The 24,610-nt window shown below is 39.3% G+C and overlaps 1 protein-coding gene across 6 annotated transcripts in view; it reads left to right on the top strand.

Annotated features, from left to right (window-relative positions):
- The window catches only part of PRELID2 (PRELI domain containing 2), a 63,241-nt gene that overhangs the window by 14,956 nt on the left and 23,675 nt on the right, over positions 1-24,610 (top strand). For 4 of the 6 annotated variants that reach the window (XM_047086461.1, XM_047086493.1, XM_047086482.1 and 1 more), the window contains 3 exons: positions 1,150-1,223; positions 3,626-3,786; positions 19,576-19,681. In XM_047086461.1, the coding sequence (XP_046942417.1) occupies positions 1,150-1,223; positions 3,626-3,786; positions 19,576-19,681 (341 nt within the window). Of the gene's footprint in view, positions 1-1,149; positions 1,224-3,625; positions 3,787-19,575; positions 19,682-20,207; positions 20,249-21,136; positions 23,061-24,610 lie in introns of those variants that run through there. The other 2 variants (XM_047086470.1, XM_047086474.1) reach the window with 2 other exon arrangements.

Below are 24,610 nucleotides of genomic sequence, written 5' to 3'. Positions count from 1 at the left end.
TGGTAAACACAAAAACTGTCTTTTGCTTGTGAAGGTATTTTCTTTGTGTCCATACTCTATTAATAGATTTTAAAAAACATTTTTTTCATGTGTCTGCACTCAGTGTGAGAGAAACTTGTGATGGGGCATCAGAGAAATCTGGTTCCAAGCCTTGATTTTGTTACTCCCTGCATGACCTAACTTCTTCGAGGCTCTGTTTCTTCGCTTATTAAATGGGAAAATAATATTAATCCCGCTTTAGGTTGTTATGAAGATCAAATGAAAGAACAATATGTGTATTCCAAAGTGGTATAGGAACATTAATTACGATTTCTACCATTGACAGGAGCATCGTTGCCTGCAGGAGTGGCTAATCCATTTTAAGTGGGTGTGCTGCAAACATTGGATAAGCTGGCTGAAGGAAGGCCAGTGGCAGGAGACAAACCCACTCCTCACCCTGTCAGTGGCTTCTGGGCAGTCTGGATGTTTGCATTGTCCGGGCTACTATAGCCAGAGATTTGAGAAACCCTACAGGAGCTTGGCTGAGTCGCAGTAATTTACAGGCCAAAAGAGAATACTTCAGAGTTTATTTTTTTCTATGACTTGGACTCCCCTTTTCTTAATTCACATTTATTGTGTGCTTTTTACATTTTTGGAAACTCTGTTCCAAAACAGAGTAGTGCCAGTCACAGGGAATCTGTTTCTTTATGAGTGAAGACTTTGGCTAATATAATTAATTGTAGGTTTACATTGTGTACCCAGAAATCTGTGCTTGAAAACATGTTTGGTGCAGAATGTGGCAGAATCAGATTCTCCATATTCTTGTGAAAACATCTGTATTGGATTTGAGCAGAGGTCTCATTGGCCCTTGTCATTGGAGTGTTGACATTGATAATCCAGAGCAGTGAACAGTTTGTGATTCTTTCTCTCTGACTTTAGAGCATGCAGAGTGAGTAGTTGCCTCACCCTTATTCCTTGATTACAGATAAGTGTATTTGGAATGATTTGGCCCAGAAAAGTGGTCAGGGATACTGAGTTTTGAGTTAAACATTTTTCTCTAGGAATTCTACATAGAGAAAACTGACATCAAAATGAAAAGTTTTGTTGACGTTAGGATAGGAGTACATATCCTTAAAACATTTTTTGAGTGTAAAAATTTTCTGTTTCTAGATGTGTCAACAGGGATCATCTATAGAAAGAGGATTGCAGTCTGTCAGAATGTGGTTCCAGAAATTTTAAGGAAGGTAAATTCATTTTAAAATTTAATCAGATTTGGTGTGACACTGGGTGATTTTCACACAGTCCTGGAAAGAGATGGCATTTTCTGATGTCCAGGCGTGTTAGAACTTTCCCAGTTGGATCTCACAGCTCCTCAGAGGAAGAAAGCACTCTCATATCTAACCTCAGTTTTGGCAGATGCCACGGGAGATAGTTTTTTTCTCCCCCCTCCTGTTTCTGCTTCTCTTTTGTGGAGGGCTCTTAGTGGACATAGAGATGGTCTACAATTATTTTATTTTATTTTATTTTTTATTTATTTTTCAATATATGAAATTTATTGTCAAATTGGTTTCCATACAACACCCAGTGCTCATCCCAACAGGTGCCCTCCTCACTACCCATCACCCACCCTCCCCTCCCTCCCACCCCCCATCAACTCTCAGTTTGTTCTGAGTTTTTAAGAGTCTCTTATGCTTTGGCTCTGTCCCACTCTAACCTCTTTTTTTTTTTCTTCTCCTCCCCCATGGGTTTCTGTTAAGTTTCTCAGGATCCACATAAGAGTGAAAACATATGGGATCTGTCTTTCTCTGTATGGCTTATTTCACTTAGCATCACACTCTCCAGTTCCATCCACGTTGCTACAAAAGGCCATATTTCATTCTTTCTCATTGCCACGTAGTACTCCATTGTGTATATAAACCACAATTTCTTTATCCATTCATCAGTTGATGGACATTTAGGCTCTTTCCATAATTTGGCTATTGTTGAGAGTGCTGCTATAAACATTGGGGTACAAGTGCCCCTATGCATCAGTACTCCTGTATCCCTTGGGTAAATTCCTAGCAGTGCTATTGCTAGGTCATAGGGTAGGCCTATTTTTAATTTTTTGAGGAACCTCCACACTGTTTTCCAGAGGGTCTACAATTATTTTAAAGATGTCTTGGACATTTTGCAGGAAGTGACCATGTTTTCTCATCTGTCTGTGGTTAGATAAGATTCTTAGATAAGAATGATCAGAAGTAAACAGATGGTAAATATTTAGTCTCATCTTCAGCAAGGAAGATAAAAGCTTCAGATTCTGTGTCACTGTCAGAGAATACAGTTATTTCAGGGTCTATAATCTTCTCAGTGCTCTCTGTAAGTCTTTTTGTATTTCTGTAAAGTAATGGTGGTGATGTTGAAATCTTCATGATAGCAAGTTGTTTTCTCTCTTTGAAATCCTTAAGCACTCTGGTGATTGTTGGCAGAGGTAAGTGGGAATTTTTAATAACATTGCTTGAATCATGGAGGGATTATTGACAAGAGTCCTTTTTGAATCATCAGGAAATAAGAGGAGAACATCTTTTTTCTTTTTTTTTTAATGTTTATTTATTTTTGACACAGAGAGAGACAGAGCATGAACAGGGGAGGGTCAGAGAGAGAGGGAGACACAGAATCTGAAACAGGCTCCAGGCTCTGAGCTGTCAGCACAGAGCCCGACGCGGGGCTCAAACTCACGGACCGTGAGATCATGACCTGAGCCGAAGTCGGACGCTTAACCGACCAAGCCACCCAGGCGCCCCAAGAGGAGAACATCTTGATGTGCACGTCTTAAAATGTCTCAGATCATTATTTCTACCCAGAATTGATTGCTTTGGTGATGTAGAAGCCAGTTAGCTTGCAGATGATATTGCTGTGCTTGTTTGCTGTATTAGAAAGAGTGATGGCTTCTATCACTTCCTTATCCTGGATTAAGATTCTGTCATATTCTTTGGAGGAAAGAAGGCTGATATGACAGTGAAAAAGAACTTTATTTTCCAGATGCTAAAATGTGTTGCAGTGAATACAACAAATTATGACTGGCTTTTTCTACAGGTTGTATACCATGCCTTTGCCCTATATACACCCTTTGAATCTATTATTTAAAAAGACATTCAACTTTGTCTTGTATCTCAATTCTTAAATAATTTAAGGACACCTCTGACTTGTACAGTGCTGCCTTTGTAGTTTCCCATGTCTCCTCCACCTCAGAAAACATACATTTCAAGGTATTGGACAGAGTTTAAAATGAAGAAAATATTTTATCTGATATTGTCTTGCATGTGAGCCCATAAGTGGGCCCAATTAGTGTCCATCAATTTAAGAAGGCCATAACCAGCCCTGGAGGAGACACGAAGGAGGCTGATAATTTGCTTAGTGTTTAGCAGTTAGGGAAATCAGGCCAGAGACTATACAGCTCGCATAAATCCTGGGTCATTTGCATGTCCTCACCAGCATTTAGTAAGGTCATGGTATGTTTGATTATCAAGAAGTCACAGCCATTGGTGAGCCATCATTTGTATATCAGGATCACTTGTCCTCTTAATTATCCAAGACTAAAAGCAACTCTGGACTCCATCCTTCTGTAGCCTTCCTCATTTGAGAAAGCCACCCACTCTCTGTTGGACAGGTGAGCATTTTAAAGGTACCTAGTATCCAGTTGGAAGAGGAATCGTGGCTCAATCCTCAGGAAAGAAACATGGCTATACGGAGTCACTGTCTTACATGGACACAGTATGCATCCATGAAGGAAGAGTCTGTCTTCCGGGAAAGTGTGGAAAATCCAAACTGGTAAGACCCCCCCTGTGTGTGTGTGTGTGTGTGTGTGTGTGTGTGTGTGCGCGTGCGTGTGTGTGTATTGGGTGCAGGGATGCACATATGAGCTCATACATTAAAAAGTTTTGATTGCATACTTACAACCTCTGTTTACAACTACATAAGTTACACATTATTAATCTGTAATCACACAAGTAGTTAATAAGTAGATTTCTCTATGGGGGAAAATAGCAGCATTCAACTCCTTGCCTTTTTTTTCCCTCTATAATTTATTTTTTATAATTTACTTCTAATTAGTTAGCACATGGTGCAACAATGGTTTCAGGAGAATATTCCTTAAGCCCTTTACCCATTAGCCCATCCCCTCTCCCACAACCCCTCCAGTAACCCTCTGTTTGTTCTCTATATTTAAAAGTCTCTTATGTTTTGTCCCCGTCTGTGTTTTTATTTTTGCTTCCCTTCCCTTATGTTCATCTGTTTTGTATCTTAAAGTCCTCATAGGAGTAAAGCCATATGATATTTGTCTTTCTCTGACTAATTTTGCTTAGCATAATACCCTTTAGTTCCATCCACATAGTTGCAAATGGCAAGATGTCATTCTTTTTGATTGCTGAGTAATACTCCATTGTATATATATATACCACATCTTTAACCATTCATCCATCGATGGACATTTGAGCTCTTTCCATACTTTGGCTGTTGTTGATAGTGTTGTTAAAAACATGGGGGTGCTGGGGCGCCTGGGTGGCACAGTCGGCTAAGCGTCCGACTTCAGCCAGGTCACGATCTCGCGGTCCGTGAGTTCGAGCCCCGCGTCGGGCTCTGGGCTGATGGCCCAGAGCCTGGAGCCTGTTTCCGATTCTGTGTCTCCCTCTCTCTCTGCCCCTCCCCTGTTCATGCTCTCTCTCTCTGTCCCAAAAATAAATAAACGTTGAAAAAAAAAATTAAAAACATGGGGGTGCATGTGTCCCTTCAAAACAGTACACTGTATCCCTTGGATAAATGCCTAGTAGTGCAGTTGCTGGGTCATGGGGTAGTTTTATTTTTAACTTTTTGAGGAACCTCCATACTGTTTTCTAGAGTGGTTGCACCAGCTTGCATTCCCACCAGCAGTGCAAAAGAGATTCTCTTTCTCCACATCCTTGCCAACATCTGTTGTTGCCTGAGTTGTTGTTAATGTTAGCCATTCTGACAGGTGTCAGGTGGTACCTCATTGTGGTTTTGATTTGTATTTCCCAGATGATGAGTGATGTGGAGCACTTTTTCACATGTCATTTGGCCATCTGGATGTCTTCTTTGGAGAAGTGTCTATTCATGTCTTTTGCCCATTTCTTCACTAGATGATTTGTTTTTTGGGTGTTGAGTTTGATAAATTCTTTATAGATTTTGGATACTAACCCTTTATCTGATATGTTATTTGCAAATATCTTCTCCCATTCTGTCGATTGCCTTTTAGTTTTGCTGATTGTTTCCTTCGCTGTGCAGAAGCTTTTTATTTTGATGAGGTCCCAATACTTCATTTTTGTCAACTCCTTTCTGATCACCCTGTTCAGTCTTGGGGCCTGTTTGTTCTCTCCAAAGGCAGCGAGTGTTATCAGTGTGCTAAGTATTCTTCCAGACTTTTAAGAGATACCATTAGGTACTACATGTATATTCACAGAGCCTGTATAGCCTGGTTTTGTATGTCTTTTTTTACATAGTTGCTTTCATTCCGTGTCAGCCATTGTACACTAATCTTTTTTGCTTAACAGAACTTGATCCATTTAATATATATAAAACCTAGCTTATTCCTTTGTACTGTTGCATGGTATTCAATCCTGTGATTGTTCTACATCTGTTTAAATATTTTTTTTGATAGAGGTTCAGATGGTTTCCAGTTTGTCTTTATTACAGATAGTATAGTGTTTGTGAAGCATGTGATCCCTTATTTGTCCTATATGTGAAAGTTGTTAGGTTTATTGAGTGTTATTTACATACAATAATTTTATTGTTCTAAATGTACATTTCAAAGAGTTTTGACACAGTTGTGGAACCAGGACCACCATCAAGCTATAGAACCTTTAAGGAGGATTTTAAAAAGCTATATGCCAAGACTATTCCATGAGGAAAGAATATTCTCCTCAAAAATTGGTGCTGTCACAACTGGATATCCACAAACGAAAGCATTAAGTTGGATTTCTGTCTCACAAAAAATACAAAGTTAATTCAAAATGGATCAAAGACCTAAATGAGAGTTAAGACTATAAAACTTTTAGGAGAAAACATAGGCAAAAATGTTTATGATCTTGGATTAGGTAGTGATTTCTTTTTTGTTTTTAATTTTTTTTTAACTTTTATTTATTTTTGAGACAGAGAGAGACAGAGCATGAATGGGGGAGGGTCAGAGAGAGAGGAAGACACAGAATCTGAAACAGGCTCCAGGCTCTGAGCAGTCAGCACAGAGCCCGATGCGGGGCTCGAACTCACATACCGCGAGATCGTGACCTGAGCCGAAGTCGGACGCTTAACCGACTGAGCCACCCAGGCGCCCCGGTAGTGATTTCTTAGATGTGACCCCACAGTCCAAGCAACAAAAGACAAAATAGGTGAAATTGACATCAAAATTAAAAACTTTTGTGCTTCAAAGGACTGTCAAGAAGGTCAAAAGACACTCCAGAGAATGGGAGAAGATACTTGTAAACCATATATCCGATAATATATATATCCATAATACATGAGAGTGTATACTTATTGTGATGAGCACTAAGTAACATATAGAATTGTTGAATCATATTGTACACCTGAAACTAATCTAACACTGTATGTTAATTATACTTGAATCTTAAAAAAGTCTAACTAAAACATGGGCAAAAAGTTTGAGTAGATATTCCTCCAGAAACGTAGGTTTATGGTCAACAGGTGCATCAAAAGATGCTCAACATCGTTATTCATCCAGAAGTGCAAATCACAATCACAATGAGATACCACTTCAAGTGTGGCTTGATGGCTAGGATGGCTATAATAAAGAAGACACATGGTAGCAAGTGTTGGAAAGGGTGGGGAGAAAGCGGAGCCCTACACAGCACTGATAGGGATGTGAGTGGTACAGCTGTTATGGAAACCAGTTTTTCAGTGCCTCAGAAAAGAAACAGAGTTACCACTTGACCCAGCAATTCTGTACAATATTGAAAACATACGTGTTTTGTGAAAACACAAAAACTTATACAGGAGTGTTTATAGCACCATTATTCATAATAGGCAGAATGTGGAAACCAAATGTCTATCACTTGATGAATATATAACCAATTGTGGTATACTTATACAGGGAATATTATTCAGCCATAAAAATGAAAGAAATTCTGACCCGTGCTATAACTTGGGTGAAGCTTGAAAACATTATGCTAAGTGGAAGAAGCCAGTTACAAAAGGCTACATATTGTAGGAGTCATTTTATTTGAAATTTGCAGAATTGGTAAATCCACAGGATGGAAAATAGATTAATGGTTGCCATGGACAAGGAGGAAAAGAGTGGGTAGTGACTGCTAATGGGTATGGAGTTTCTTCTTGGGGTGATGAGAATGTTCCAGAACTAGTATTGATGGTTGATGGGTTGCATGACTTTGAATAAACCAAAGACAATGAGTTATACACTTTAAAAGGGTGAAGTTTATGGTGAGAGGTCATTTCCCTATAGCCAAAAGTTAACATACCTTTAAAATTTTTTTGTCAATATAATGGGTGAGAAATAATTTCTTTGAGATAGGTTTAAAAACAAAAGCAAAATATAACACGCACCAGGTGTTAATAGTGATTATTGCTGTGAGCTCTGATTTCAGAGGATAATTTACTGTTTTTTGTTATTCTGTATGATTTGAAGTTTTTGTTCACTTGTCATTTTAATGGAAATAGTAAGACTCTCAAGTTCAAATAACTAGAACTCCCAAATCTCAAATCCATTCCGCAGCCCCATCACTTGTGCAAATCATTACTGTTCCTCATAATTTTGGTCCTTGAGTGATAATTCTAAAATCCTCCAGCCCCACACTGAATGAGTGTGAATGCCACATCTTATTAGCATCTGGGGTGGGTTTGCCTGGAACTACCCCGTAGTTTGTTTTCCTCAGCCTTCGCCAAGGCAAGAGCTTCACATAAACATAGATGTTTGGGATTAAGTATAAAAGCTGTGGCCAGAGAATAGAGGAGTTTTTTTGTTTTTTGTTTTTTTGTTCATGGGAGTAGTAAAAGGACAGAATTGTCTGATTTTATGTAGAAAACAAAAGTCTTTCATTTGTCTCATTTTAGCCTCTCTTTTCTCAAATATCCAGACTATTGGCTACTTTGATCTGAACCTTTATCAATGATCCATAAACTGATAATTGGCTCCAAGAATCCAAGGAAAACATTCTTCAGGACTTCTTTCCTTTGTGTCTTTTTTAAAAAATCTTTTTAAATGCTCTGATCCTAGAAAATGTGATACATACGTCTTGTTAAAAATACTAAACAGTTTTGGGGAAAAAAGTTTTCATTACCTAACAATAGTGTCTGCTTACATAATTTTTTTGGTTCATTCCTAATTGGCATTTTATTTATTTATTTATTTATTTATTTATTTATTTATTTATTTATTTTTAAGTTATTTATTTTGAAAGAGACGGGGAGAGAGAGAGAGAATCTCAAGCAGTCTCTGTGCTTTTGGTGCAGAGCCTGCTGTGGGGCTTGATCCCACAAACCATGAGATCATGACCTGAGCTGAAATCAAGAGTCTGATGCTTAACTGACTCAGCCACCTAGCCAGCCCCCTTGTTGGCATTTAGATTGTTTTTCAATATTTTTGTTGTTACAAATAATGCTGTGATGAAGTCCCTATAATTACCTATTTCTGTACTTACTCAATAACCTTTTAAGGTAGATAGAGCAAAATTGGATTTCTGGGCCAAATGTTATATTTTGATACATATTATCAGATTGCTACATAAAAAAGCTTGACCAATTATACTTTTTTCTTCTTTCTTTGCTTTGTTATGTTCTTGTCCTGTCCCAACACTCTCTTTTACATTTTTGAGACAGTAGGCCAATATTTATTGATACCTACTGTGTCAAGGTCAAAGCTAGATCCTTCCCCTGCAGCTTTAAAAGCTCAGGTTAAAGAACTTACCCACAATGAAAGTAAGTTGCCACCAAGGTGTGAGTCCAGGTATCATGGATCCCACCTCAAGCAAAGTGGGGAGGTAGGAATATGGATGTTTATAAAGGATTGATTTACATCAAACTGTAGAGTGCTTTGGATTCCAGGTTATGCGGGAGGGATCTTGTCCATTCAGTAACCAGCAGCCACATGAAGGTTTCTGAGCAGGAGATGATGTGATGATAGTTGTGATCTAGACTCTAGGATACTTGTTTTCTTAGCTCTTGACATGGATTTAAGCAAGGCATTTTAGGCAGACATTCTATTTTTTTTTTTTTTTTTTTTTAATTTTTTTTTTTTCAACGTTTTTTATTTTTGGGACAGAGAGAGACAGAGCATGAACGGGGGAGGGGCAGAGAGAGAGGGAGACACAGAATCGGAAACAGGCTCCAGGCTCCGAGCCGTCAGCCCAGAGCCTGACGCGGGGCTCGAACTCCCGGACCGCGAGATCGTGACCTGGCTGAAGTCGGACGCTTAACCGACTGCGCCACCCAGGCGCCCCTAGGCAGACATTCTAAATGAGTGGGTAGTCTTGGGGGGGACATCAAAGAAAGAAGGACACATTATTACTTTCTTTCCCATTCTTTGCCACGGAATGTGAGAACAATGGCTAGCCACTGTACCCAGAAAATGAAATATGGGCAATTTTTTTTTTTTTAAGATCAAGAAGCCTTGATCAGTGTTTCCTCAGATAGATCCAGTTTTGGCTTCCCGCTGATGTCTCTGCAGTTTGTGGCACCTTCTTGGGCAAGAGCTACATTGTGATTTCACGTTTCTTCAAGCACACCAGCTCTGGGGCTGTGAGCTCCTCACTGGGAGAGGCATGCTTTCCTCTTGTGTAAACCTTACATTTGAAGATAAACTTATTAATTTCTTACTATTTTGTGTTTGGTCCTATTTTCAAAAATATATCTATTCAGTAGTTTCTGATTCTTTACCTTCTAATTGATTTTTACAGTACTATGTGGGAATGTAATGGATGCACATTTGATTTGGCTTTAATGATTGACATTTACTTTATCCAAGCAATTCTAAAAAGACGGTTACCTTGTAAAAGTATTTTCTTGGGCTTTGTTCTTTCACCATAACTGTATGAGTTCAGGTGTAAGTCATAACTTTTCTGTTATCTTGAAACAAGGTATTAGTTCTTATCATCAGTGGAGACTCACTCTGTTGATGATGTTGCCAAGCTGGGTTTGTTTTTGCTTTAGATGAACCAGACCATTCTCTCATGCTCAGCGTTGAGTATGTTAGTGGCCCGTATCTTTACCCATCTAGCTTTTGCTTATTGACTGATGCTTATAAACCTTATTTCTGAGATTTAAAATGGGCAGTCTAGGAGAGTGTGGGCTAATAACATTGGATATATCCAACAAACATTTATGAAATATCAAAGAAGTTCTTCCTGGAATGTAGTAAAAGGAACAAAAATGCCCAAATCAGACTTTACACCCAGATTAAATTAATGGGATGAGCAGCTGTTTTTAGTTCATAAAATTTTCATTATAATTGAAGTTACACACATGAATATTCTTCATTCTAATAAGATGTAAAACATTTTGTACTTTTTATTTTCGATTTCTGTGTTAGAACATCTGAAGTCTTGAGTGTTCATCTGGTGAATCACAAATAGTGTAAGTTGCATGTTTTGAGGGGCTGATTGTTGGGCATTTTGTGTGTGTGTGTGTGTGTGTGTGTGTGTATCCATTTTTTCCTTGCTTTTTTTTTTCCTAGTAGCAGATTTGGCAGTTTGGTGATTTCAGTGTGTTGGGCACCAGCCTTTTTGGTTGACCTTCAAACTTGCTTTCACTGAAGTATTAAAATATTCTGGCTTTGTTAACTTTACTTAGGAATTATTTCTAAGCTCCATTCCTAACAGTAAAGGGCTTGAGGGTATAGTTATCAAATAGCCTGGATAAATACCACCGTATTCATCCCAAAACATGACTCCCTATGCTCATATTGGCCTTAATTTCCAGGGCACCAGTGGGTGATCAGACAATTACCAGAATGCACTGCCAGTTACAGAAACTGAGCAACAGGGCCTTTTCTGTGTAAATATGACATTTGGGCAGGAATCTGATTTTTGGCTCAGTTACACTGCCCTGGAAAAGGTACTCATGTGCTTTTTATATTTGTGTTTACATAGCTGGAGTCTTCTCTGCCTCCCTATCCTGTTGTATACTGAGGATACCCTCCCCATCCTGTGTATACTAGGATCCTGAGGACACTGTAGGTCAGTGCTCAGCTGCTTGCAGACAGTGCTCTGTGTTATTTGTTCACCGAATGGCAGGTCTTGCTTCTTATGGGCTGAAATGGGGTTGAGGGAAGTGAAAAAGGATGGAATTGTCAGGAGGGGCAAATGCAAAGTGGGAACGTCCAATATGATTTGGTAGGGATTCAACGTAGAGGAAATCTTGAACTGTTAATAGGAGACCTTGCTTCTGATTTTTGCTGCTTGATCACTTATATATACAGTTTGACTCTGGGAAAAGGGACAAAGCTGGCCTGAACTCCCTCATAATGTGAAGATTTAATAATAAAGGGGAATGCTCTATACTTGGAGGGTATAAGGCAGTAGACAATGAAAGTTGTTGGAACTAATGGTGAGTAAATGCTGTTTTCAAAGGGAGGGGGCCCCTTAAAGGTACTAACTTTGAAAAGCAGAATAAGCTGTTTTATTGAAATAGAGGTGGTGATTGAATTGGAAACAAGGATGTTGGGCTAGGGGAGCATCCGATGCCATTTATGAGTAAGAACTTTTGAAAAAACTTAGTCGGTGCCTTTTGACTTTTTATTCTCATCCTCCTTGCCCTTTGGTTTGGGCTGTGTATCAGTGCAGGATTCAGGGGGAAGGTTAAACATGTAGATTCATTGTGTTGGCTCTAGTTGTGTAGGCCTGGGGCTGTCTCTTGGGAATCAATGGTTCTTAAGTTCTTCAGGTGAATCTGTCGTGCACTTAGATTTGGGAGCCCCTGGTAATTAGTCAGTCTCCTGCAAACATACTGCTGAAACCTGTCGGTGTTGTATAGCATGACCAGTTGATAATCTGGCCCTTCAGCAAACAGGTAAACACTTTTTACCAGAAACACCCTCTTGGAAAGTTCAACAAAATTCAGTTGAGGGCCTTCTTGAATTTATGCAAGGAAGGTGTTGTTAGTGGAAGGAAGGGAGGAAGAAGGGAGACTTCAGTGACTCTGTTTAGTGTCAAAATTGTGTTGCATTGTTTCCTGTTTTGGATTAGAGGTGCTGATTAGATTTTCTTTCTTGCAGCACTTACACCTGTAGTAAATAAATAGGTTGAGTATTAAAAATGACAGTATTTTATCACATGCATGGATATCCCGCAGAACAACCTAAAGGTCTTAAGACAGCACACCAGGAATCTGATGCCCATCTGCCTGGTCTCAGGGTGTGCCTCCTACATGGGGTTGAGAACTGACACCTGGGAGCTTAGTTGTTGTCTTTCCAATCAAGGACAATAGTGGTAGCTAGGCAAGGAGATAGAGAATAAAAAAGCCAGGTTGAGTTCAGTTTCCTGGTCTGCATTTAAACAGCTACATTTTGAGACCTTTTCTGTGCAGGAGGTCGAGGCAGCTTCGTTCTCTGTGCCTGACCTCAAGAGGGTTGGAGAATTGGGAGGAATTTAGGGGATAATTTATGGGGTAATATCCCCCTGCTCTAGGATGACTCAATAGACTCTTGTCTGAAGGTAAGAAAACCTGGCCCCTCATATAGGTCTAGTTTGGGTGAGTCTTTCTCCAGGTGTCCTTTATTATCATACGTTAAAATAATCTTTCCTGTTTGTTTTCTACACGTATTTCCTGCTCATTGTAGGACAGTTGCAAAATACATGTAGGAAAAAACAGATTATGTTCATGCCCTCTTCAGGTGTGTGCTTTTCTAGTAGTTGGTGGCTCCAAAGGGAGCCAGTATTCTGACCTCCATCCTTATAGCTTAATGCTGCCTGTTGTTGGTCTTCATGTGGAATGGACTCCGTACTCTGTTGTATCAGTTTTCTTTTGCTAAATCTTGTGTCTGGGAGCCTCATCCGGGTGTATCAGTACTTGTTTTCCCAGTGTTGGGTAGCATACTGTAGTTGCTACAGTTTATTTACTCATTCTGCAGAAAAATCACTTTTGCAAACATGGAATCCTATTGTACATAGTATTCTGACTTTTACATTAATTTAACATTACATTTGGGACTGTCTTTCCTTATTAAATGTGTCATTTTAAAATGACTTTCTATGGTTGTTTAGATGTATTTGTTGGATAAAATTATTCTAGTGTGTTTCATTAAATGTCTGTGTTGGGCATTTGCATTATTTCTCATTATTTGCTCTTATAAATAATGATGTGAGGAATATCTTTATAGGCTGCTCTAAGCCCTCAACTAAGATTATTTGCTTAGGACATATTTTTAGAAGTAGATATATGAGTCTAAGGGTTTGTATGTGTTTGAGGCATTTATTAGGTTAGGTATTGCTAAGCTGAGGCGTGCATTTCTAAGCATCTCAGAAAACTCCCCAAGGGCATGGCAGTTGGCAGTGTTGTATAGACCTACTTTGGAATTGGGATCAGGAATGGCTATGTAATTTGCAAGGCCCAGTGCAAAACGAAAATTCAGGGTTCCTTGTTAAATGTTTGAGAACTTCAAAACCAGTGACGTCAGATCATTTAACTAAGTGGGGAGCCCTTCTGAGAGGTGAGCATTGTGTGACTGATGTGTCCTTGAAGTCAGCACCAAATGGGATGCACTGGGAGGCCTGATATCCCAAGATAAGACTCTGATTGGACAGGTTCACAAACTGTTACAGATTTTGAAACTTTGCCCACCACTCAGGATGCCAATAAGCTTGCACTGAATAGACATTTTTCTAGGTAGTAGGATTGTGGGGATATGGGATCTGAGGTTAACCGTGTGGATTTAAATAGTGGTTCTGTCACTTATTTTTATGAGACTTTACAAATTTGCATCTTTGGACCTCAGTTTTTTTTATCTGTAATATGGGGTTGTATTACCTCATAAGATTGTTGTGAGAATTAACTGAAATGTGTGTATATAAAGGACTTAATACAGTGCTTTACCACAGTAGGCTATTAACAAGTGTTACCTATTATAATTGGTTATCAATTCTTAAACACTGTGCTTTAAGAGAGTGAGCCTCCCTGACCTAAAATATGTACCTCCACTAGGCTATCGGGCTCCTGAGATTCCACCATTTGATTATTCCTTAGCATTATAGTATTCCCTGCTGCAGCTCACTGTTAATAATGAGGGCTATTGCTAATAACCCATTCCCAGGAGGCGTTAGAGCAGCTCGGGGGGGGGGGGTGCTCTAGGAATGGGGGTTAGAGAGGCTAGTGGGGTGTTTGGTTTCACATGGCTGGTGTGCAGAGTGTATGTGTGATGTGTGATAGCAGGGTGGGGAGGAGGTTGGTGAGAAGAGAGGGCTCTGGAGCCCGAAGGGCTTTGGATGCCAGAATGGGGAGGGAGAGATTCATTTCCAAGTGGTTTAGGGTGATTGAGTGTCACCTAGAAGTTAATGAGGTACGAAGGTTTGGGGATTGACCATACCTGGAATTTGTGCTGTGAGCATTTAACTTCTCAGACACTGTTTTTGTCTTTGTGTAAATGGTAATAATAATGATGGTAGTATTAAATGGCATTAGTAGTTGTAGGAGTAGTCATAGTAGTGGGGTTAGTATTATTAACTAACATTTATTGAATGGTTACCCATATCACCTCGAGTGCTTGACACATAAGACCTTATTCACCTTTGGAACGACCTGTGTCATAGGTGTCATTAATCCCATTTTACTGAGGAGACTGCACATCACAGAGCATCAGGGACTTGCCTATTAGGTAGGTTAGAGATGAGATGTGAATCCAGGTAATCTGACTCCAGGAGCTCCACCCTTAATCTCTGTTGTCTTTTTCTGTGTGTGTGTGTGTGTGTGTGTGTATGTGAAGGCTGACAACTGCTTAGCACTTGAGATCTCTGTAAATTGAATGGGTTCTCTGCAGAAGCATTATGGCATAAATGAGCTTGGTCAGATGGGGTGGGACAGACTACATGTTCTGGCTTGGTGGATTTCATGTATTCTCTGTGTGACTGCTAGACCCAGGGGCTTAGCAGGGGCAAGAGCAGGCAACCTGACCTGCACACCCTGCCTTTCTTTTGGGCTACCCCTCTGTGGTTACAGGAGAATGCCAAAATCACCATGATTAGAACTGAGATGTCATCACAACAGGAATATCTTTGGGAACTTTTTTTCCCCCTCCAAGACACTTTAATTAAATTCCCATCATGAAAACAATTAGGCAAGATTTGCCATACCTAACCAGTCAATAACTCAAGGACAGGATCTCATTAAGAGCTTTCGCTTTCCCGGAAACTGCCATTTTGAGGATTCAGAGCTGGTGGCTGCGTGCTCTGGGAATTAATTTATCCATATTTCCTCTGAGCTTTTTTTTTTTAATTTTCCCAAATCCAGAAGGAAACACATTTTTAAATGACCTAAAAGTAGGAGACGGATTGTATACACCGCCATTCACTTTCACAAAGGTGTTCCTAAGTTTGAGGTGTTCTTTCCCTGCCATGATCCCATTGTCTTCTGTGTTGACTTACGCCTGCCTGTGGACAAAGCAATAGATGTGGCCTGGATACAGGCACCGTGTGAGTGAGTGAGCCTCCTCTTTTAACATAATTTACTAGATACTGTGGTGTCTTATCTCTTAGCCAGGTGAGGGCTGCCCCTTACTGATGTCAGCAGGTAGAAATCTTGAGATACTTGATTCAATTTCCCTGACAAAAGTATTGAGATAAACTATAAATTGGCCCATTTTTTTTTGCTTCCTTCTGTCTGTGCTTTTGTTCCTAATGCGCTATTGATCTTCCACCAGGGGCTAGCCATTGAAGTTGCCATTGAGGCAATAAAAAATGTACAAATAGAACTATGTAGAAAAACTGTTGACATCATCTAGTAAAGACAGACCCAGAAATTCAGCTGTTAGGTAGTCTAGAGGCACTTGTGTACATATGTACCTGGATGCATTATAAAATGTTCATCTTCAGTAGAATGGACAAATAATTGCGAGTATTTTCAAACAGTGGAACACTATGCAGCCATGAAAATGAACAAACGACAGCTACATGCAATAATATGGATGAATCTCAACTGAGCATGCAGGGTTTATTGTCTGTGACTTAGTGAACAGCCAGCGACTAGATCAGCATGTGTTTAGGAAACTGGCTTTGGGCAGTGTGGATTATAGAGAGTCCACGCTGGAGACAGGGATCCCCCTGAGAGGCAGTTGTGGTCCTGGAAAGAGAAAATTGCTATGCTAACCCCTGGCATTCCCAGTAGCAGGGGAGAGAATGACACGGACTGTTGAGAGACGTTAGAAGAAAAATAAGTACAGTCTGGTGACTGATTAAATGCTTGGGTTGTTTAGAAAGGTAGTTTACTTCCATGTCGCTGAGGCCTCTAATATCATAGACTAGGAGGATGATGGTGTCTTTAACGGATGTAGGAGCAGGCCTGGGGTTTTGAAGCAATGGATACTGAATCTACATGCAACCAAGCTACATGATCTTGAACAAGTTATTTATCTTCTCTTTATACAATTTCCTCACATATAAAAGAGAGAAAATGTTTTAAGAATAACAACCTCAGGGACGCCTGGGTGGTTCAGTCGGTTAAGCATCCAACTCGGGCTCAGGTCTTGATCTCATGGTTTGTGGGTTTGAGCCCCGTGTTGGGCTCTGTGATGACAGCTCAAAGCCTGGAACCTGCTTCGGATTCTGTGTCTCTCTCATTCTCTGCCCCTCCCCTGCTCACACTCTGTTTCTCAAAAAATAAACATTAAAAAATTTAAAAAAAGTAACAACCTCAGAAGATAATACAGTGTCTGATACATAATACACTATTATATGGTTTTTGAAGAGTAAAAGTGACCCTGGATATATAACATCGTGTGATGCAATCCTTTCTTTAGACCTAACAGAGATAAAAGATAGATGTAGGAAAACTTGAATCATCTTTATGTCTCTTGAGTGAAACAAACACTACAAGTTTGGGGGCAGTAGAAAATCTTAGAACAAAAGGCACAAAAACCAGAGGTTATATAGTGTTGGAAAGGGAAAGCCAAGGAGGTGACTTAATGAGATTTTAAGTGAATGGTAAGTCAGAAGTTAGCATGTACTTTTGCTGAGAATGGTTCTTGGGAGCACAGAGCCTTTAAAAGAATAACTTTTTGTTTATATATAAATGATTTTCAAGTCCTTACTATTTGGGTGATTGCCAAGTAATATATATTATAGAAAATTACTAAAAAGAACATAAGGAGATAACACCCATGATTCTAATGTCCAGAGATTCTTTTCATATTTCAGCTCTGTCCACTCATCTTTCTATTCGTCCATCTTTTTTTCTTTCTCCTTCTCCTTCTTCTTCTTTTTAAAGAGCTGAAATTAATCTGTATATTGTTGTATAACCTGCTGTGTTTTGCACAGAGCTTTAAAGAAGGCTTATCTAGCATGAGGGATTTAGGTTAGCTATGTGTAGTAGGAAGAAAATGTCTGATGTGCTTTGTCAATGAATTATTGAGGGAAAGTGCAACATTTCCTTCTCTGGCAGTCTTAAAATATACTAGGATAAACTCTCATTTCAGTGATGGTAGGGCATGACCCTGCTTTACTGCCCTGTTATTCTTTGATATGTGGGCAAACCATGAGAGTGCTTTTCTGCACACTTCCATCTCCCAAAAGTAGCAGAAAGAAATACTGGTTAGAATATGATGTAAGAGAGACTTTTATTAATCCCTCACCTACACTTGCCTTGAGGACTGAAGAGTTTATCTCTCCCAAGAGTGTAAGACTGCTCAACTTTTCATTTTTAAATATTAAAATCACTGTAAAATTCTACTCTGACTAATCTAGAATAAAGACAGGAAAGATTAGTGTCACTAGGATGTAGTTTTACATGAACAAATCATTTTAAATAGGCTTAAATCTAAGAGGTGGAGGCTGCTTTGCCTAGACAGACTATTTGCCTAGACTGTTTATGTCACATTGGCTAGGATAGCTCTGTGTGTGTGTGTGTGTGTGTGTGTGTGTGTGTGTGTGTGTGTGTATGGGAGGGAGGGAGGGGGGGAGAGGGAGGGAGAGAGAGAAAGAGGAATCTGAAGGCTTCTTTTTACTGATTGCACGATTTGCATGTAGAGGCTACCGCTACTAGAGAATTAGACAGAAGGTCTAATAAGAGTTATGATAACTTTGATGTGGCTCTTCTTGACTTTGTACTCACCTGCAAACTCTTAACTAGTTCTAGTGTTCTCCCAAAGGCAAGTTGGTCCATAGATTGGTAAGGTGGAACATCCTTGGGGGAGTGAGGGCCTGGGGGTAATTCTGCCATCTGTCTGATGTCACTCTCAAGTGTTCTCTGTTTTATGAAATAGAGATAATTTAATATTGGTAGAACTCTAAATAGCAGAGTGGCACATCTTATCTCAGCCCCCCTCCCCTCCAATCAAGGCTTAAAGAAGTCATCTCAGGCTTCTGACTTTCTAGTCTCTGTCTCTACCGTCTGTCTCGCTCCCTCTGTAGTAATAGTGGCTAACATTTAATGAAGGTTTGTTGTGTCTGAGGAACAGTTCATATTTACTTCTCAAGATAGTTGTGAATGATACTATGAATATTCCCATTTTTACATATGAGGAAACTGAGTTAAGAGAGTCTTAGTAATCTAACCAAAGTCCTACATCTGATAATTATCTCAGACTCAATTTTAAAAGGCCATTTTGCAGCATGAAATGAATATATATATTCATAATAATATATACATATATTTTAATTGGAATTAGTTAAGTTTATTGTGAGTCAAGAACAACATTTTATTTATGTATTAAAAATATTTTTTTTAAATGTGTATTTATTTCTGAGAGAGAGGGAGAGACAGAGCATGAACAGGGGAGGAGCAGAGAGATAGGGAGACAGAGTCAAAAGCAGGCTCCAGGCTCTGAGCCGTCAGCACAGAGCCCAACGCGGGGCTTGAACTCACAAGCTGTGAGATCATGACCAGAACTGAAGGCAGATACTTAACCAACTGAGCCACCCAGGCTCCCCAAGAAGAACAACATTTTAAAGATAGAGTACAGATCTCCTGACTATCAAAATTTTATCATGGGATTATGTAGTCTTAGTTATGACTAGACATCCTATATTCTGCAGTAGTTACACTTAGAATAATGAAGCTATATATATTTTCTTTTTTCTCTTGGCTTAATTGGCATATAACATAGTGTAAGGTGTACAACATAATTTTATATATGTATGTATTGCAAAATGATTACCATAATACGCACCCATCACCTCTCACACAATTATTTTTGTGTGTGATGAGAAAATTAAAATTTACTCTTTTAGTAACATGAAATATTCTTAACTTGAATAAAACAATTGCTTATATAAACTGTAAATCTGTTTTTAACAAAACTTTTGTTGTAACAGGCAGTTATTGAATTATTATGGATATTGTTTTGTGTTGACTTTAAATGGTAATGCTTTGGGAAATCTCTGTAGTTTAAATATCCAAATGTAGAATGACATCAATGATTTTTTTTTTTTTTTACAGGACAGAGTTCATTCAGAGAGGCAGAATTTCAATTACAGGGGCTGGCTTTCTCAACTGCATTTTGGAGACTTTTGCCAGCACATTCTTAAGACAGGGAGCCCAGAGGGTAAGCTTGTTTTTACTTTGAACCAATATTTATTTTAAGAAATCATGAAGATTCCAGTTGGGTTATTGAATAAGGCTCCTGAGCAGACACGATGAGAAAAAAATACAGTTTATAAACAAACAAATAAAAAATAAACAAATAGATGCAAAAATAAGTATCTTTGCTAATTATTGCATACATCCAAATCAAAGTAAAACTTAAATGCCATTTGTGACCCATTAAATTAAAACTATGCCAGTAAAGAATATGTAATAATATGGAGAACTAAGAGATATAATCAGAATGAGTAATTACATTTTCAGTATATTCAGTATAATGACACCCATTTAGTGAAAAAGATAATAGCTAGTATTTATTGAGCACTTATTATGAACTACTCACTGTAAAAAGAATTTTTATTTATTATTTAATACAAACCTTTGAAGTAGCTATTTTTGTTGTTCTGTTATTATGGATGAAGAAGATACAGAGACCTTGAGTTCCTGGTTGTCACTTCTTGTGTTTTTCAAATTCTGTGGGAGTTTAGGGTTCCATGAAGGTGATTTAGAGACCACCATAGAGTCTAAGGTTGGTACCCTGTTTTAAATAGAGCTATTCTTGGGGCACCTGAGTGGCTCAGTTGGTTGTGCATCCGACTTTGGCTCATGTCATGATCTATTGGTTTGTGAGTTCAAGCCCCGCGTTGGGCTCTGTGCTGATAGCTGGGAGCCTGGAGCCTGCTTCGGATTCTGTGTCTCCCTCTCTCTCTGCCCCTCCCCCGGTTGTGCTCTGTCTCTCTCTGTCTCTCAAAAATGAATAAATGTAGGGGTGCCTGGGTGGCACAGTTGGTTAAGCGTCCGACTTCAACCAGGTCACGATCTCACGGTCCATGAGTTCGAGCCCCGTGTCAGGCTCTGCGCTGATGGCTCGGAGCCTGGAGCCTGTTTCCGATTCTGTGTCTCCCTCTCTCTCTGCCCCTCCCCCGTTCATGCTCTGTCTCTCTCTGTCCCCAAAATAAATAAAAACGTTGAAGAAAAAGGAAGAAAAAAATGAATAAATGTAAAAATAAAATAAAATAAATAAATAGGGCTATTCTATTTTTAATCTGTCTTATATAGAGAAATTTATATGTCTCATTTTCTTGTCTTCACAGCATTATTTTCAAAACGTCTTTAGGGTAAAGTCTATTCCTTATGCATTATGATATGCTTATTACAGGTGTTCTGAAGTATTGAGAAATTATTATTTAATTTTTATTAACTTGTTTTATATATAATATTGTACTTTTAAATTGTTGTTGTTGTTATTGTGATAAGGGGCATAATCACTTACTTCCTGGATTTACTCAGGACATATGCTATGCATATGTTACCTTGTTTTGTCTTGTAGAATAATAGGTTTAATGGCTGGTCTGAAGGAATATTGTTGTGGCTCCAGAGATTATCTGGGTAACAAACCTTTGTTCTTGCTTTGCAGATCTAGGTTCAAGAATGAGCCTGGACCATGATGTGTTAGTCTGGGAGGCTGAGGATGATGAACGAGCGTTTGATACTGTACTGTACTCCATAAACATACTGTCAAGATTAATGGTGTATTCCTGTCTCAGAAATGCACATATCTAGACTGGCCCAGCCTGTTGAAGCTGGGCTTGAAGTGGATAGCTGGGGTTCTAGAAGGTCTGATATGACCTTACTCACACATGATTGGAAGTTTTTCTGCTATATTGCAAAGTATGCCTGTGTAAAAACCCACATGTTGTGCAAAATTGCACCGTGAAATTAATGGGTCTGATGACAGAAATAATTTCACTGCCATATCCCTGAGTATCATACACGTTTTTGATCAAGACTGAGAAAAATTTTCTGTAAAGAACCAGATAGTAAATACGTTAGGCTTTGTGGGCCAAGAAGCAAACTGGAGATATTATGTCGGGGCTTTATAGCAAGAGAGAAACAAGTTTCCACAATTTTTTTTTATTTACAAAATTAAAAATACAATAATAGTTGAATTTTTTTTGTAATATAGTTCTTCGGATCAGAAAAACGGGATTCCATTTTGTGGGAGAACATAACGTTTAGCTAAATTGTGATTCAGAGTTAGTGTTCCCTACCATCAAATTGCAAATGTTCATTTGTGAAAACCATTCTTGTGGATCACACAAACACTGGTGGTGGACTGGATTTGGCCTGTGGGCTATATAGTTTGCCAACCCCTGCTTTAGATAAATAGATAGTCCTTGATTAATTCAGATGGGTTTATGTTCGACCTGTCCATCAATCTGAACCTTGTAATGACTTTTAACCATACAGTGGTTGTGGATATTCTGATCCTGTGTGATGCATAAAGTGAACATTATTAGTCCCATTTTATCGATGAGAAATGTCTTGGAAGAGTTAAGTGCACCTAATATGTGGGTGGCTGCTTGTCTGCCTTTTTCTTACACGTATACGTGGAGCACCTGCTTTTTGCTAGGCTCTGTGGTAAGCATGGGCTTTTAAATGGATTTACTCAAGGTCATAAGGAGAGCAAAAGGTGGAGTCTGAACTCACATCCCCATGTTTTACAAGTCTTACCCCTTGCCACTTTACTCTGCAAGATTTTTCAGATAAACAAAGCAGATGGTTTGCCCACTCAGCACCTTTGCTGTGTATCAGATGCATTTGTGTGGTAGTCTTACTTTCTCTGTAGTTATTAGGACTCTTTGGTTATAAGTAATAGAAACTACTTTAGGCTAGCTCATTCATTGTAAGGGTACAAGGGTCGTGAGGCGGGCAGGCTTCAGAATGGTCTGCCCTGGGACTGAGAGATGCCAGGAACCCAGATACTATTCCTTCTTCAGCACTTGTCTATAAGAGTATGCATCTGTTGTATTCTCTTTCTTATCACGTGGGCCTCTACAGTCCAGGTGTACATCTTGTATAGAGTTTTGGCCAACCAAGAGACTGTCTGCTTATTTCATTCATTTCCAAATTCTTTGGAAGGGACTCTTGTTGGCATTTCATAGGTCAAGCGTAGCCAGGAGGGTGGACGTCAGGTTTTATGAATATGGCTCATCCCAGGTCGTGACTGGATTGGGTGGGAAGTCATGTCCCAGGGAAAAGCGTGGTGGGATGGGTAAATACTCCCAAAGGTTTCTGGCGTGATCTCACAGTAGATTGTATGTTCTTGATGGCAGAGAGGGGGTTTTATGAATCTTAATTCCAATTCCCCTCAACCCATCATAGCTTGGGCAGCGGTCCTACATTCATGTGGAAATGGGTAGAAAGGAGATAGAATGCACAGCTATATCTCATTTGGTTTCTGATGAGTATTATCTGGAAATCATCAAGTGGATTTAAATTTTTTAAGTTTATTTATTTACTTTGAAAGAGACCTGGGCAGGGGTAGAGACAGAAAGAGAGAGAGACAGAGAGAGAGAATCCCAAGCAAGCTCCACACTTCCAGCTCAAAGCCCGATGCAGGGTTTGAACTCAAGAACCGTGAGATTATGACCCAAGCTGAAATCTAGAGTCAGATGCTTAACCAGCTGAGCCACGAGGCACCTGAAGTGACTTTAAATTTTTGAAGTGAGAAACCCAAGTAATTCCTGCGTATTCTTGCTTTTGCTCAGAAGTAAGAATATATTTTTCCTGTAAGGTTTGGCCTTTTCTGGCTTTCCTCTTTTTTTTTTTTTTTTTTTAAGAGGCTTAATGAGTTAGCTTTTCAATCTTAGAAGCCACTTGTGCTAAATGGTCTTTTACCTTTTAGCCAAGTGGGGATGTTTTCCGGTATCAGCCTGACTTCCTGATAAACCTTCACAGTTGAGCCTGCATAAATGGCTTCGATGGAAGTCATCCTGAGAGTGTTTTAGGTGAGTTTATTTAGGACTTTATTCTTGAGACTGTTTAGTGATGGTAAAGGTGGGATCTGATGTCTATTTTTTTCTAGAAAAAGCAAAATGAGACACTCGCAAATTCAGTATCTTTGTGTTTGTAAATTAAAAGCTGGCCCTAGATATGAACCCCCGAGGTGAGGTCACTTGTATTTCTGTGCCTCTGGTGGCTTTTGCAATTATTTTTCTCTCCTCCTTTCACTACTTTGAAGTGACATACAATTTGGGGGCCCTTCTAACACAAATGCTGACTTTTCATATACTGCTCGGACTTCCCTTTTCTCTGAGAATGGAAGTATGTGGGCAGGAGAATGGAGATTGCCCCCTGGTAGCCCAGTCAAGAGCTATGCTTTTGAAATAGAAGCTGTTCTGAACTTATAGCCCACTAAAGCTCATCTTTGTAATGTGGCACAAATCACTTTATTCCCCTGATCCTGTATGTTCTTGTCAACAAGATGGAAACTTTAATGCATTCCCGAAGATAGGTATGAAAACTATGTTTGAAAGCTTTCAGTAGATTGAAGAACACAGGTCAAATATATGTAAGGTGTTATTTTTGTTTTCAAGAATTAAAAAAAAAAACCTACTCACATCCTTCCTTTTCATACTTTCTTTTTATGGTTGCATGTTTGTTTGTTTTCCAAACCCATATGAACACCCAATAGATTTTAAACTCAGAAGTGTAGTTCCACAAACAGTTTGAGTATCACCTGTGTGCCAGGCATTGGGTAAGGTGCTGGAGACACAAGCAGGAATGAAACAATTCATAAGATTGGAGGCTGTGCCTTATACAGCTTTACTTCACAGATTCTAGCTCAGGGTGGAAGGCCTGACAGGCAACGAATAAACATCTGCTGATGGTGAGAATTATTGAACCCCATGTGGTGGTCAGTGCTCAGCACTATGATCATTGTTGGGAAGGATTTTCAAATAACAACTGGTACTTACAAGAGCTTACTTGATGCCATGCCCTACACATGGCACGCATTACGTTAATTACTTTTCTAAACAAGTCTATGACATAGGAACTCTTCTTCCTCTTTCATTCACGGGGAAACTGAGGTCCCAAATGACAAAGC

Source organism: Lynx rufus, unplaced genomic scaffold (assembly GCF_022079265.1).
Source record: "Lynx rufus isolate CCGP_SWC_20201006 ecotype Redwood Valley unplaced genomic scaffold, mLynRuf1.p SCAF_1, whole genome shotgun sequence".
NCBI lineage: Eukaryota > Metazoa > Chordata > Mammalia > Carnivora > Felidae > Lynx > Lynx rufus.
This window is presented reverse-complemented; position numbering and strand designations above follow the sequence as displayed.